At 38.9% G+C, this 12,543-nt stretch overlaps 1 protein-coding gene across 4 annotated transcripts in view; it reads left to right on the top strand.

Annotated features, from left to right (window-relative positions):
* PRKCD (protein kinase C delta) overlaps window positions 1-12,543 on the top strand; it is a 70,879-nt gene that overhangs the window by 32,247 nt on the left and 26,089 nt on the right. For 3 of the 4 annotated variants that reach the window (XM_049826901.1, XM_049826898.1, XM_049826900.1), the window contains exons 2-3: window positions 8,198-8,332; window positions 12,021-12,220. In XM_049826901.1, coding sequence (XP_049682858.1) covers window positions 8,218-8,332; window positions 12,021-12,220 — 315 coding nt within the window. In that variant the 5' untranslated portion in view covers window positions 8,198-8,217. Of the gene's footprint in view, window positions 1-2,890; window positions 2,972-8,197; window positions 8,333-12,020; window positions 12,221-12,543 lie in introns of all 4 variants that reach the window. The other variant, XM_049826899.1, reaches the window with a different exon arrangement.

Below are 12,543 nucleotides of genomic sequence, written 5' to 3'. Positions count from 1 at the left end.
CCTTTGGTTTTGTACTTCTGAAAGCTGTATGAGCAGCTTTCCTAGTATACTGGTTGTTAGAAAAATGTCTATGAGCCCTCTTGCAGAATGGCATGCTTCCTTTGTAGAACTCGTATTCACATGATAAACTTGATGTACAGTTTTGCAATTTAGTTGTGCTGACTAAATACTAGCAAATTCTTTGAACCTTTTTGAGGAAGTGGGAGCCGAGAGCTAGTCAGGGGCTCTGTTTAGTCATATAGAGCCAGAACTGGTGTATAGCTTGGCTCTAGGGTGTAATGCTGTAGTGAAGAAGAGGTGTAGCTTCATCCCTTTCACCTAATAGTTTTTTCCTCTCACACAGAGGGGATTGTGTTATTTAATTGCAGGAAAAAAACCCTCTACTTACTCCTCATGTCACACCCCCCCCCCCCCCCAACTTCCTAATTAGTCTTACATCATGCGTGCATAGAGAAAAAAGACGGTTTGCATCCTATCTAGTATTTTGGACATGCTCCCATTTTGTAATGTGACAGGATATTAATGAATTGTTCACTCATGTTGTTGCAGTTGCTACTTATCAAATGGTATCAGCTTGCACTATCAGAAATAATTAACACAGCCTTCGGGATTCTGGTAGTGTTTCTTCTCTTGCATGTTTTTAATGTCTGATGTTTGGGTTTGAAGTTAATGAAGAGGATTCATTTGCACTTTAGTTTCAAACTCGATTTTGGTGAGAAACAGCGTGCCTACAGTGCTTTCATCTACTGTTTAGTCCTGTGTGTTCAAAGAAGGAGGACAACTCAGGAGGTTTGGGGTTTTTTTAAAAAAAAAAGAAAAAGTATTTAAATGTCTGTTTCTTATGCACTTCTAAAGAAAAAGCAGATCACAGTACTTTCCCCCTTTCCCTGCCCTCCCCCCCCCAAGTAATAGTTGTGGAATATCGAAAAAGCCAGCTTTGTTGCTCCAAATGTTCTTTTTCCCCTTCCAAAAAAGGACATTCAGTGTAAAATGCTTTTTTTATTTTGCAGCATATGCTGCATAACAGCCTGTCCTGCTGTCTATTTCAGAATCCAAAAATTGCCTCAACTGATCTTTTCTGTAAAACCCAGATCTGTCTTATTCAACACGCTTGAAACCACTTTAAAAACAGTCAACTGTTGTTACTGAGCTAATCATATGTTATCGTATGCTCAAATAAATTGTGCTGCATGTCTTCCAAAAAACCCATAAAATTAGGTCTGCTTTAGCTCTTGCTTGCCTGCTATCTCCATTCCCCTCAGGCTTCTCAGGAGTTTGCACTGCCAAGATTGAAAGAGTTGGCCTGTTCAGAAAAAGGTTTCTAATGCTCATATTTTGAAAAGTTTCTTATAATAATGATAGGGAAAGCATCAGTAATTTTTTTGGCCTTGAGAGTGTTGGGGAAATATCAACAGCTTATACAGCAGCCATAAATTCAGGCAGTTTTGGGACTGCTGAGCATGCAAAAAAGGCATGGAAACTTGGAATTATCTGTACTTCTGACTGAGTGGGATGAAACCAAGGAACATCTCTTGCTACATGGCTTATCTAGATGGATTTTCTCCAGACGATTGCAAAACAAACAGCAACAGATTATGTCATTGTTTCTGTGTCTAGCCTTGTCTTAACCCAACAAAAGCAGAAGTATCTGAAATAAAATGCTAGGGGGGAAAGGAGGAGAGAGTAACTACATTTTTTTGGAACAAAGTTTGTAGGACTCCATGAACCACTCTACGTGTAGTATTTAAAAAAAAAAAAAAAAAAAAAACCAAAGCAAACCCCCAAACTTACATCATTTACACTAGAATTTAGTGTATAGAATTGTCATTCTGAAATTATGAACCAGAAAAAAAAATAATTTGGCAATACATTAAAGTGCAAGTAAATTGAACTGTGGTGTTAAATTTCTTGTCATCTTTTCTCACTTTTCACAGTCCTCTTGTGTAATTATTTAAAAACATTTTATGAAGATACACTGTTTTAGAAATATTGCTGCAGAAATTGTAAGTGATGGGGCAGTTGAGCTGTTTTAAAGATGTTCTTTTCATGCTTGACTTCCTGAAGATAACTGCATTTTGTTAAATATTACCTAATTGGATATATTTTGCTTTCATAATTGTATAGTCCCACAGATCTTATATTAAGGTTTATTTTTGTTTTGTTTGTAAAATCTTCTTGATAAGATAGTTTGTCAAAGTAGCTGCAGAGGAGCTTCATGTTTCTAATTACCATCTTGCATTCCACAGACAGATGAATAAAATTAATAACTGGAGTAAATTAAACCATTCATAGGAAATAATTGCACCTTAATAGTTAAACCTAAATGACAAATGGCTAAACCTAAATAAAAGCAAGGCTGGTGCTGCTGTAGGGGCAGTACCTTTGGAGAATTCTCCTTTTCCTGCAGGGACCTACATGCAATGTGCGGGTTTAGCCCTATTTTTTGGAGAACACTTTTCAAACCCTGCATGAATTTTAAGCTTTCAAAGCAGCACCTGCAGGTAACATTTTTTGCCGTCTCTGGCAGCTGTGGACATTCAGGATCATGATGTATAGCGATTTGGTGTTGGTTTTGGTTTTCAGGCTTCAGCTGGATAGAAGTAGTGCAGTAGTTGGTAGTACCTAGGGAAGTCCAACTAATAAAGCTGCAGTGTATCTTCTTGATAAGGTTGATAACAGCAAATACAATATGCCTCTTTTTAAACTGACTTCATTTTTAGCCTGACGTCTTCCCACAAAGCATCAAATAGAGGCCAGGGCTTGCAACAGAACCTGCTAAAAGTCTCTGTAGACTAATTGTAGGTGTGCAATGTAGACAGTGGTTAGCATCATCATTACTTTGATTCAGTGAAATGTCCTACAGCATAGGTATTGTTTCTTATTCTTGCAGATGGGATTATTTTGATCATCAGCTGAAAGAATACCTTTGAAGGGAGTTCTTCAAGAACCATAGCCAACCTGTCTGCTTCGTGTGAGTTTTTCTGTTAAGTAAGCATAAAGCAGCATACATGGGAACAATAAAAACACAATGTGCGCATTAATGGTGTGCACAGGTGAAGGATGCTAATCACAGTTCCAGCATCTCTGCTTGCATACTTTGTTGTATTACTGCCATGAAAGTGGCATCATCACCTTTGTAGGCTGTACATAAAGAGGAAGGAGGTCCTCATTCATGTTTCTGAAAGTGATGTGGGGGCAATAATTTGGGCAATAGTTTGTTGCTATCTTTCTTGAACGCCTTGTCCATTGCCAGAATGGAGGACGAAAAGCCCTTGTGTACAAAAAGATACCTGCAAGTTGCAAATAATCTATATTTTTGCATCTTAAAAAAGAAAAAATTTACTGCTGCATCTTTTTGGGGAAAAACACCAATTGGTCAGCTATGCATGGTGTTGGCTACCAGTGTTGATGTTCCCCAAAGCATTTGTGTGGCCTTGGAAGCAGCCTCAGTAAGGAGCTAAACTGGAAGCAGTCGTTTCATGCCATCCAGAGCATTTCTGGGAGACAGCATGGAAAAGCCATGACCTGTGTGTGCAGCTTTACGTCTGTTGGCAAAATGTTTTACAGACTACTACAAGGAAATCAGAGGCTCAAATCAGCAGGGAAATTTTCTCATTTGTATTTCTCTTGGATATGTAGTCCCATATCAGTGATGGAACAGTTTGTGCTCTGTTTGGGCCCGTTACGTTTTTTTGTCTCTTCAATGCTCTGTTGTTGGCCGATATCAGTGTTTGCTCCAGATGATCCACTGCTTTGATATTACTTCCTGCTTTGTGTAAAAGTCACAACCGTGTCTTTGTTTCTGGATCATGTTAGAAGTGGCTTGCCATCACTGTTTATAACAAGGCAGAATTACAGCAACAAAGGAACCCTGACAAGTAACGCCTTCAGTTGCAGCGTGAGTCCCTGATAGCTGCTGTGCGCTGTTGGAAGGAGACGAACTACAGAATTTACCCTTTGTCCCTTGTGTCTCTGTGGAGAAGATTTTTAATCTAATGTGAATTTTGTGCTAGCAAATCTTGTGAAAATGCTCCTTGGAATATTTAAGATTTTAATTTATTTTGAAGATTCCTTTAAAACTGCGTGTTACAAACACAACCATGTGAAAACTGTGTATTTGTTCATCCAGTGGATGTTGACATAGATGATGTGAAGATGTTTCAATTTTTTACCTTCTCACTCCATGCATATTATAGTTGATAGTAACACAGTTCATTTTCTTCCCATATTAAATAGTCAAAAGCTCTCAGTTTTAATGCTTCATGGAAATTACTGTGGATTTTGCAGAATCTATCCCAGATAGCGTAGAATGTGATTTTAGCTTGCAACAGGGCAGATCAGGGATCCTTGACAAAATTAATATTGTGCTGGACAGCATCCAATGGTGTACTCTGAATCAGTGTGGCCATCACCTTGTACTTCATATAGAATAATGTTACTAGAAGATTTTTCCCCTAGCTTTTTTTCAGATTGCACATGACACTGAAACTGTTTGAGATATTGAACCTATAATTTAGACTTGCAGTATTTTTGGAGTTTGCATCTTGGTTTTTCCATCATTTGGTTTGGATAAAATCACACCCTTGAGGGAAAACAGTTTGGCTTTAATATATCAAAGCAGCAATACAGATTGTATGAGTAGATTGTAAAATCTCCCTCAATTCATAGCTGGTGTTTTATAGCCATTTCAGTTCTTGACAGATAGGGCTCTTAAAACTAGAATCAGCAGCTGTTCTGTCACTTTTGAAATAGTCACAGAGTCTAGAGAGGGACTCTTGTCTAAAATGCAACAAGCAAAACATACGTGTTGCTTTTGATGTTTTTGTTTTTCCAATATGACAAAACTTTGGATGAGTGTATTCAGCAGGGATTTTGAGAAACTTTGTTGAATTAAAATTAATCTCTTTCACTGGGTTTCACTGCCAAAAACAGTTTCAGTGAGGTATGTTTTTATTTACAGCAGTACAGCTGATACTTGTCAGCTATCTCACTGCAATATCTTAGCATAGACAAGGACTGGAAAATGTGTCTGAGGAGCAAATCCAAACTCTCCTTTCTCACTTAACCTCCCTGCATCACGGTATAGTCTATCATGTGTAGTGATATTTTGCATGAAGCCTCTTAAAATCTCTACTTTTGTGAAAAAAGCATAATGTATAATGGTAGACAAACTTGGCAGGAACAGGTGGTTTGTTATGTGAGAGTAAGCTGTTGAGTTTTTTGTTTGGTTTTGGTTTTAGTTTTTTATTAAGTTGTTAAATGGAAAAGCAAAAAGTTATAGTGTAGTTTTCACAGTGCCCTTGGACTGAGCGCATTTGAACATCATCAGAAATTCTGGGATATTGGTGTTTTCTCCTAACTGCTGAATTGCTTGTGTTCAGCATTTCTGAGTGAGCATTTGAGATTGCACTGAGGCCAAGTACAATGAAACTAAACCAATAACCATATTCAAACTAAAAAGGAGAGCTGAAAATGTGGCCTTCAAATGATTTTGCCATCAGAAATGAGGAAGAATGAGGGGTTATTCAAAAGACATGTACATTGTACCTGTTTCTATTGTATCTGTTAATTCGGAGTTAAAGAAGTAAATGTCAAAGCTTTGTATTCTGTTTCAGGACTAACATTGGCTTGAGTCAGATGGTCTGTGTGAAATCAGTGCAATTGTTAGTTCAGCTTTGTCAGTGCTTTCCAATTTTTTGTTAGTGTAGTCCCAGACTTACTGGAAATTGTGACTTCTAGCTGGGCTGTCCATTCCAGCCAGAATTACCCTGCAATCCTGTGATTCTGTCAAATAAACTTTCCAGTGGGAGCTACATGCTGACCTGCCCAGCTTGTTTCTACCTATGGCCTAATTTGGTCTCTAAAGCTGTTTCCCCAGAGATGAAAGATGATGAAATCTGGTTTCTTTTACATCCATATTGAGTAGTAACTGTATGTGATCTGGTGTTGGCAAGTCCTGTAGCTAGTCACTTGATGGTAGTTCCGAACACAGTGAGCACAAGTCTCTTGAGCAGCTAAAATATGTTCCTCATTAAAACTCTTGATGAGCACAGTGTTTACGTTGCATTTGTGAATGTGATGTATCAGATGGTGTTTGTTAATTTTTAGAAAAGCTGTCTATTTTTCTTTCTTTGTGAGGTCATCTCAATCTCCAGTCTCATCAAATGGTGCTCCAAGCTGCAATAACCAGTGGATTAGTGGGGAAGGGTTGTTATTTTATTGCGAGTCTGGATGACCGTCTGCGTGAATGTGAAATTATAGTTGTGGCTTTCAGTTCTTCAGTGGGATAAGCAGTGGTGCCAAGTAATCGTAAACCGGCTTTCTAACTTTGTCTTACTTTACAGAAAAGAAGGTAGGGAAACAGTCAATTAATAAAAACCAGCTTACTAAATGTTAGAGAGTCATAAAATTTTTCCATTTATTGAGTATGGTCTCCACATAGGGAGTTTGCATGATGTGCAAATAATGGCGTCAGGAACAATATGCCATCTTGCTGCAAAGACTCTGATTTCACAGTCTTATCTAAATGACTGTTCTGGGCTTTAAGAGCTATAAGAGGAATGTTAATTGCTTCTCAGGTCGATGTCTTTACATTAAAAAAATGCAAGCATATGCAGGATTGCTTGAGATGTTCTTCCTAGTGCTTCTTGACCAAGCTGGTTAACAATCTACAGTCAAAAGGCCAGGTGAGCCTAGTTTCAATTAATTATTTTTTTCATCATCTCTTCCTGTTACCTTGTTAACTCTTTTCTCCTAATCTCGCCTTCCCTGCATCCCTCGTTCTCTGAGCATACTAGCATTCCCTTGCTATCAAATGGCTGGTTTCTTTTATCCTTTGAATAAGTAATTTTTGCTTCACAAAACAATACTGACATAGAAACTAGAGGGCTAACTCCATTGCTGAAGGTGCTGCAAATTGTAAACTGAAATCTGCTCTAAGTTCGGGAGCTCTTAATGAGGGAAGGCTGTAGTGAAACACCACTTTGCTGACTTAGAAATTCCAGGTGTTTTGGATTCTTGTAATTCCCCACAGTTGAAACCAGGTGACACAGTAATGCTGGAGTTTTTTCTACCTCTCCATCTTCCCTTTGCCTGGTATGTGCAGGTATGGCAGCTCACAGTTTGAATCACTAGGATTAGTACACTGCCACCTGAAAGCAGTGCTTGAATAGAAGTGTGATATTATACTTGTTTCAGTTTGGTGGTGGTATTTGGAGTGCACATTGTTTTCTATATTAAGTATGAAAAATAAAATGCACACTTATCCAGTGAAATCTCCAGGTTTCAGAAATTTCCATAACTGTGCATTTATCTAAGTGAGATAGTAAATGTGAATTCATGTGTATGGACCAATTACTCAGGTTGTTAATGTTGATCAAGTGCTCATATGCAGTGCAATTACTTGATCATGCTTAAGGATATGTTACTCTTACTGTACATGTGGTAGTGGGTTTTGCTGCTGTGTCTAGAAATTGTATGTAGGTTCAGTAGTTTCTCAGATAATCTTTGAAAATAAAATTAACCGAAGGTGTTCCTTTTATCACGTGATTGCCTATTGAGGTGCCCAGAATTCTGTCTGGGAATTTTTGAAGCTGTGTAGCAATTAAAAAAGAAAATAACGTATACCTAAAGAGCAACAAAATAATGTGAGCTTTAGATGATTGATTTTGCTTCTAGTTCTCCCTCCTTGGGTTGTGAGAAATACTGGGAAAGGAGCATGTGGAACAGACATCACTCTCCTTCCTTCCTTTTTTTCCCAAACTCACCCTTCATTCCAGGTGTGAGAGAAAAAAAAAAGTTTTAACACCCCACCCACCCACCCCCACCTCGAACAATCTATTAGTTTGTGAACTACTTACGTGATAAGAACGCTTATATACTTGTGTGTTAATGAGTATGGTCTCTGTGTTTAAAAATCAAGCAAGGTCTAAGTCAAAGGCATAACTGCTACTTACTTTTAACAGGATATGGTTAAAAGGGTGTCTTAAATTCAGTCTTTGTACATGTTATGTTTTTTGTTTCAGTACATGCCAATTTTACTTCAGGCTCATGGTCTCAAAGCCATATTCAAGACTCACAAACTTTAGAGAATGGGTTCTATCAGCTATGATGGCTGCTGAGAAATGTGGACTGCTTTCTTACAAGTCTCAGACCAGGTCTTTTATTCTATGATTTTTATTTACTTCTTTCCACTTAGGCTGTGCATCACTGTGAACAATGGCCCCCTTCTTACGGATATCTTTCAATTCATTTGAGCTGGGACCCGTGCAGAATCAAGGGGAACACCTACAGCCTTTCTGTGCTATCAAGATGAAGGAAGCATTGACTACAGGTGAGTTTACAAATAGTGATGCTTTTCTGAATATGAGTAAGTTTTTGAGAAATATTGCAATCCTTAGTCTGAGAATGGTAGCGAGTCCTGCTTTTCCTGTTATGCCAAGCACTTCAACGTTAGCTTTTCTTTCAGAATAGGAGAAGTAACAATGACTGTTGTCTTTACCCCTACCTTAAAACAAGACTTCTTTAGTAGTGCTTTCTTGTCCTGTGGCCAGAGCGCTCAGGTGGGGCGAAGTCTAAGCTTTCTAGTTTCGTACTTCACCACCAATGCACAACTATTCACAAAATATGTGGTGAAGCAGCTGAAATGTGACTTTTGCATGGGTTAAGGTGAGTTGCAAATTTTGCATGACAGAGGTTTGCAAATGTTAAATAAATCATTGTTCTCTCCAGCGCTTGCAGAAGCTCTGCAGGGGAGAGAGTGAGTGGTTTAGTGGAGTGCCAGAAGAGGGATGTGAACTGCAGCAGGTTTGAGAACCATTCTTAAGCACAGAGTACTAAATTACCTTTATTGACTTGGAGGATAGGTAATAATGAGAAGTGTAGTTTGTTGTTGTTGTAGTAACTGAGGCATTTTGGCAGAATTATTTGCTTGGAATGACATGCACCCAAGGTCTTGTTAGCACCTCCCTGTTCAGCAGGACCTCAGCCTTCAAAGATGGCTTCTTTACAGAAACTGGTCCAAAGGTTTACAACAATTTGTGACATTTAGCTAGAATACACTACTGCCGCCAAACAGGATGAAAGGGAATTGCTGTAGTGGGTTAGACCACAGCCATCTAATACTGCATTATGGCTCTAGGGCTTCACAAAACATCAAAGAATGCAGGAAAGGGTGAATTCTGTTCTTCCGCGCAACATGATTGGGCTTTCCTCTTATCGCTGAGGTAAAAGCTGCATTTAGACTTTAAACACAAGGCGCAGTGCCTCTTCCAGAAAATGTTGCTATGAAGTGAATACATTAAGCTCCAAAGAAGCAGTTTCCTAATCTGTTGGGAGAACCTCTGAAGAAATGCTGTTGAAAGTGTTAGAGTTGCCAGGTGTGGAGAGGTGGAAGTGGTCTAAATAAATCCACTTTTTTCCCCCAGCTGTCTGCTTTAGAAAAGTAGAGTTGTCCCAATATTTCTCCTCTTTGCTTGCATATGTCTTTGAAGTACTAAAAAATGCGCAGGAGAGTGCAGTGAACCTTGGATCAGTGACTGATTGAGGTAATCAGGAAAAGAAACTAATGCTCCCGTTATCAGGTTGACAAGATCTGGAATAACTTTTGTTGGATTTGCATGCTGAAACATGCTTGAGGAAAAGCTTATTGTATAGGAAGAAGAAAATAATTTGCCTAATGATTAGGCATTAAGCCAATTTGCAAACATGTAAAGTGTTTTGAAGCCAGTAGTGTTAGCAGAGAAACAAAGGAGGCCTGCATACAGGAGGGGTAAGAATAGTGTTCTTCTTAAATGTGGGCAGGCAGTGTGATCCATAACAAAGCTTGATTAGTATGGTTTTAATTACAAAAGCAGCATGGCCAGGCTGGAAGCTGTTGCCAGTAATTCAGATTACTTCTTTCAGTTTTACATAGAGTAAAAAGGTATATAGTAACTGATCAAAGCAGATATTGATTGGGACATAGCAATAGGGACAGTCCTCTGAATGGGCCGAAATAGTTCTCTCCCACTCTAAGAATCCTGCGAAGAGTATTACCAACTCTTCTGTAAACTGCTGCTACTTCTGCAAACCCGGAATTATTGTCAAAGGTTCTGCAAAGAGGTGCAATTTCTCATGTTCCCAAAGGTGCCTCCTGAGGCCTGCCTTTTTGATGAAGAGGTCTGGCTTTAGCAATCCAAAAAATTGGCTAGTGTAAAAGCCTTGCTGTGCAGACAGCCTGCTTTTAATTCACCCTCACCTTTATTGTCCATCCTAATAATCTCTAAATTGTGTTTTGTTTGAGCTTTCTCTATATATTTTCACCATAATATTTCCAAATTCTTCCACAGTTAAGAATACCAAGTACAGGTCTCTGGAAGTAGGTTTGCACTGCTAAGAATTTGAGTTTGTCTTTCTGCAGAGTTCCCTAAATTCAAGATAAAAGCTTTTGACTGAGTAGAAGAGGAATGCTCAAGTTTGCATTGAAATGGAGGACGTCCTCAGGTGGCTGTTCCTGAGTGTTTCAGAATGCCCTTTGGCAAGCAAGCTTAGGTCTGCTTGTCAAAGTTGTAATTTGTAATGCTGTTGTTGGCAGTTGTTCCCTAATAAGTACAAGGACACTATTCGCTGCTTTCGTTGGATAGCTCAGCACAATTGACTGGAGTGCATCTAGCAAGCTATTAATGAATAAACACACACTTTGCCTTGAGTTTCCAGGAAGATTTTTAAATAATAAGTATCTAATTCATCCTTTGTGGAAGTGAATGTAAATTCTATTGCCAATTTTAGGAGAGAGACCACACTGCAGCTTCTTGGGGAAGGGTCCAACTATTTAATCTGCTTTGCTACTGCCTTGATATCATAAGAACAAATTACACACTTAGGGGAAAAATGGATCATTCGGAGCTGGAGAGGCACTTAGAAAGCACTTTTGTTGCAGCAAATGATCTTGATAAACAGTTGAAATTGTGCAGAACGTACAAAATTATATTCAGTTACCTGAGCACAAATGGGGAATAATTGGCTTGGCAGCAAATCACAGAGGAAAACTGGGGAGGTGGCATCATGTGCCAGAGTCACAGTGAAGAGCTGGATGTGGCTGCTTAAGAGGCAGTATCATTTTGGATGTGTTGATGGGACTACTAAGAGACCCAAATCTAGATATATGCTAAAGCTTGTTATGGAGCGTGCAATCACCAGCTGTTTTCTGTGTGTGAGGTAAGGACAGGAAGAAATTAGATGAACTGTGGTAGCAAGAGAGACTGAAGCTGTGTATTAGGAAAAAAGTCCATCTAATAAGAGTAGTGGAGCACTGTAAAACTCCTAAGGAGGGAGTCTGGAGAGATGCTCATATGGGAGGCTGGGTAAATGTTACCAAAAAATTGAGATGCTTTTTGAGGTCCTTTCAGCCTTTCCTTATTCTTTAGCTGCACAAAGTCTGCATGTGCTGGAAAGGACAGATCAGGCCTTGTAATATCGTTTAAAAAGTAGCAGTCGTAGCAGAGAGAGAGTACAATGCCAAGGAGTGTGACTTATGAATAGAAGTGCAGTGTTGGGACAACTTGGAAGTAGATTAATGAAATGTGGAGCCTTTCATCTCTCAGCTACCAGTTTCAATTTGAACTGGGTCAGTGTAAGACATGGCTTAATTTATCTTATAGTAGGTACTCACTATGGTCAGACAACACATCATGGAGAGTTATACCAGAAAGGAGCCATGCAAATATTCCCTGTCATGTGGTGACTGACTAAACCAGCTTCTGAGTTCCAGAATGGGATTTGTCCCTCCTGGTCTCTCTGGCTGCATGTTAACACCTTCACTGCCTTTGCATGCCCTCCTGTTTGTCAGGGTGAGCTTTGCCTTCCAAGTCATGAACATTTGAACTGAATATTTAAACTTTGTCCCAATCACAGTACAAGAAGTAGTAACTCTGCTTTTGGTTTCAGTACAAGGATTCTCTCTTTGTTTTATTTTATTAAGTTTAAGTACTAGATCTACATTATTTGATTTTACAGTTTCTGTCCTTTTTTGTGACTTTCAGAGAGAGGAAAGACTCTAGTTCAGAAGAAACCTACCATGTATCCAGAATGGAAATCAACTTTTGATGCCCACATTTACGAAGGACGGGTGATTCAGATTGTTCTCATGAAAGCAGCAGAAGAGCCATTATCTGAAGTGACTGTAGGTGTGTCGGTCCTGGCGGAGCGGTGCAAGAAAGGCAATGGCAAAGCAGAATTCTGGGTAAGGAAGGAGATTAATTCCTGAAACTTGCTGACCTGGTTATGTTTCTTTCAAGCTGAATGGATGCCTTCTGCCTTTTAAACTATGAGTGTTCAATCCTTTTAACATCTGTGGCAGGGCTTATAAAACAATTGTTTTAGCAGCATTTTTGAAGCAGATAATGTACAATCAAAGTTCAAGAAATTGAGAATAAAATCAATGGTATTAGTGTTTGAAATAATGGCATACATCACATTGAGTGCCTGTGTTCTGAAGTCTAGTTGTTTTTATAGCAAATAGCAGACATTTAAATTGGATCTGATCATTGTAATTCATCCAGAGAA

Source organism: Accipiter gentilis, chromosome 23, assembly GCF_929443795.1.
Source record: "Accipiter gentilis chromosome 23, bAccGen1.1, whole genome shotgun sequence".
In the NCBI taxonomy this organism is placed as follows: domain Eukaryota; kingdom Metazoa; phylum Chordata; class Aves; order Accipitriformes; family Accipitridae; genus Astur; species Astur gentilis.
This window is presented reverse-complemented; position numbering and strand designations above follow the sequence as displayed.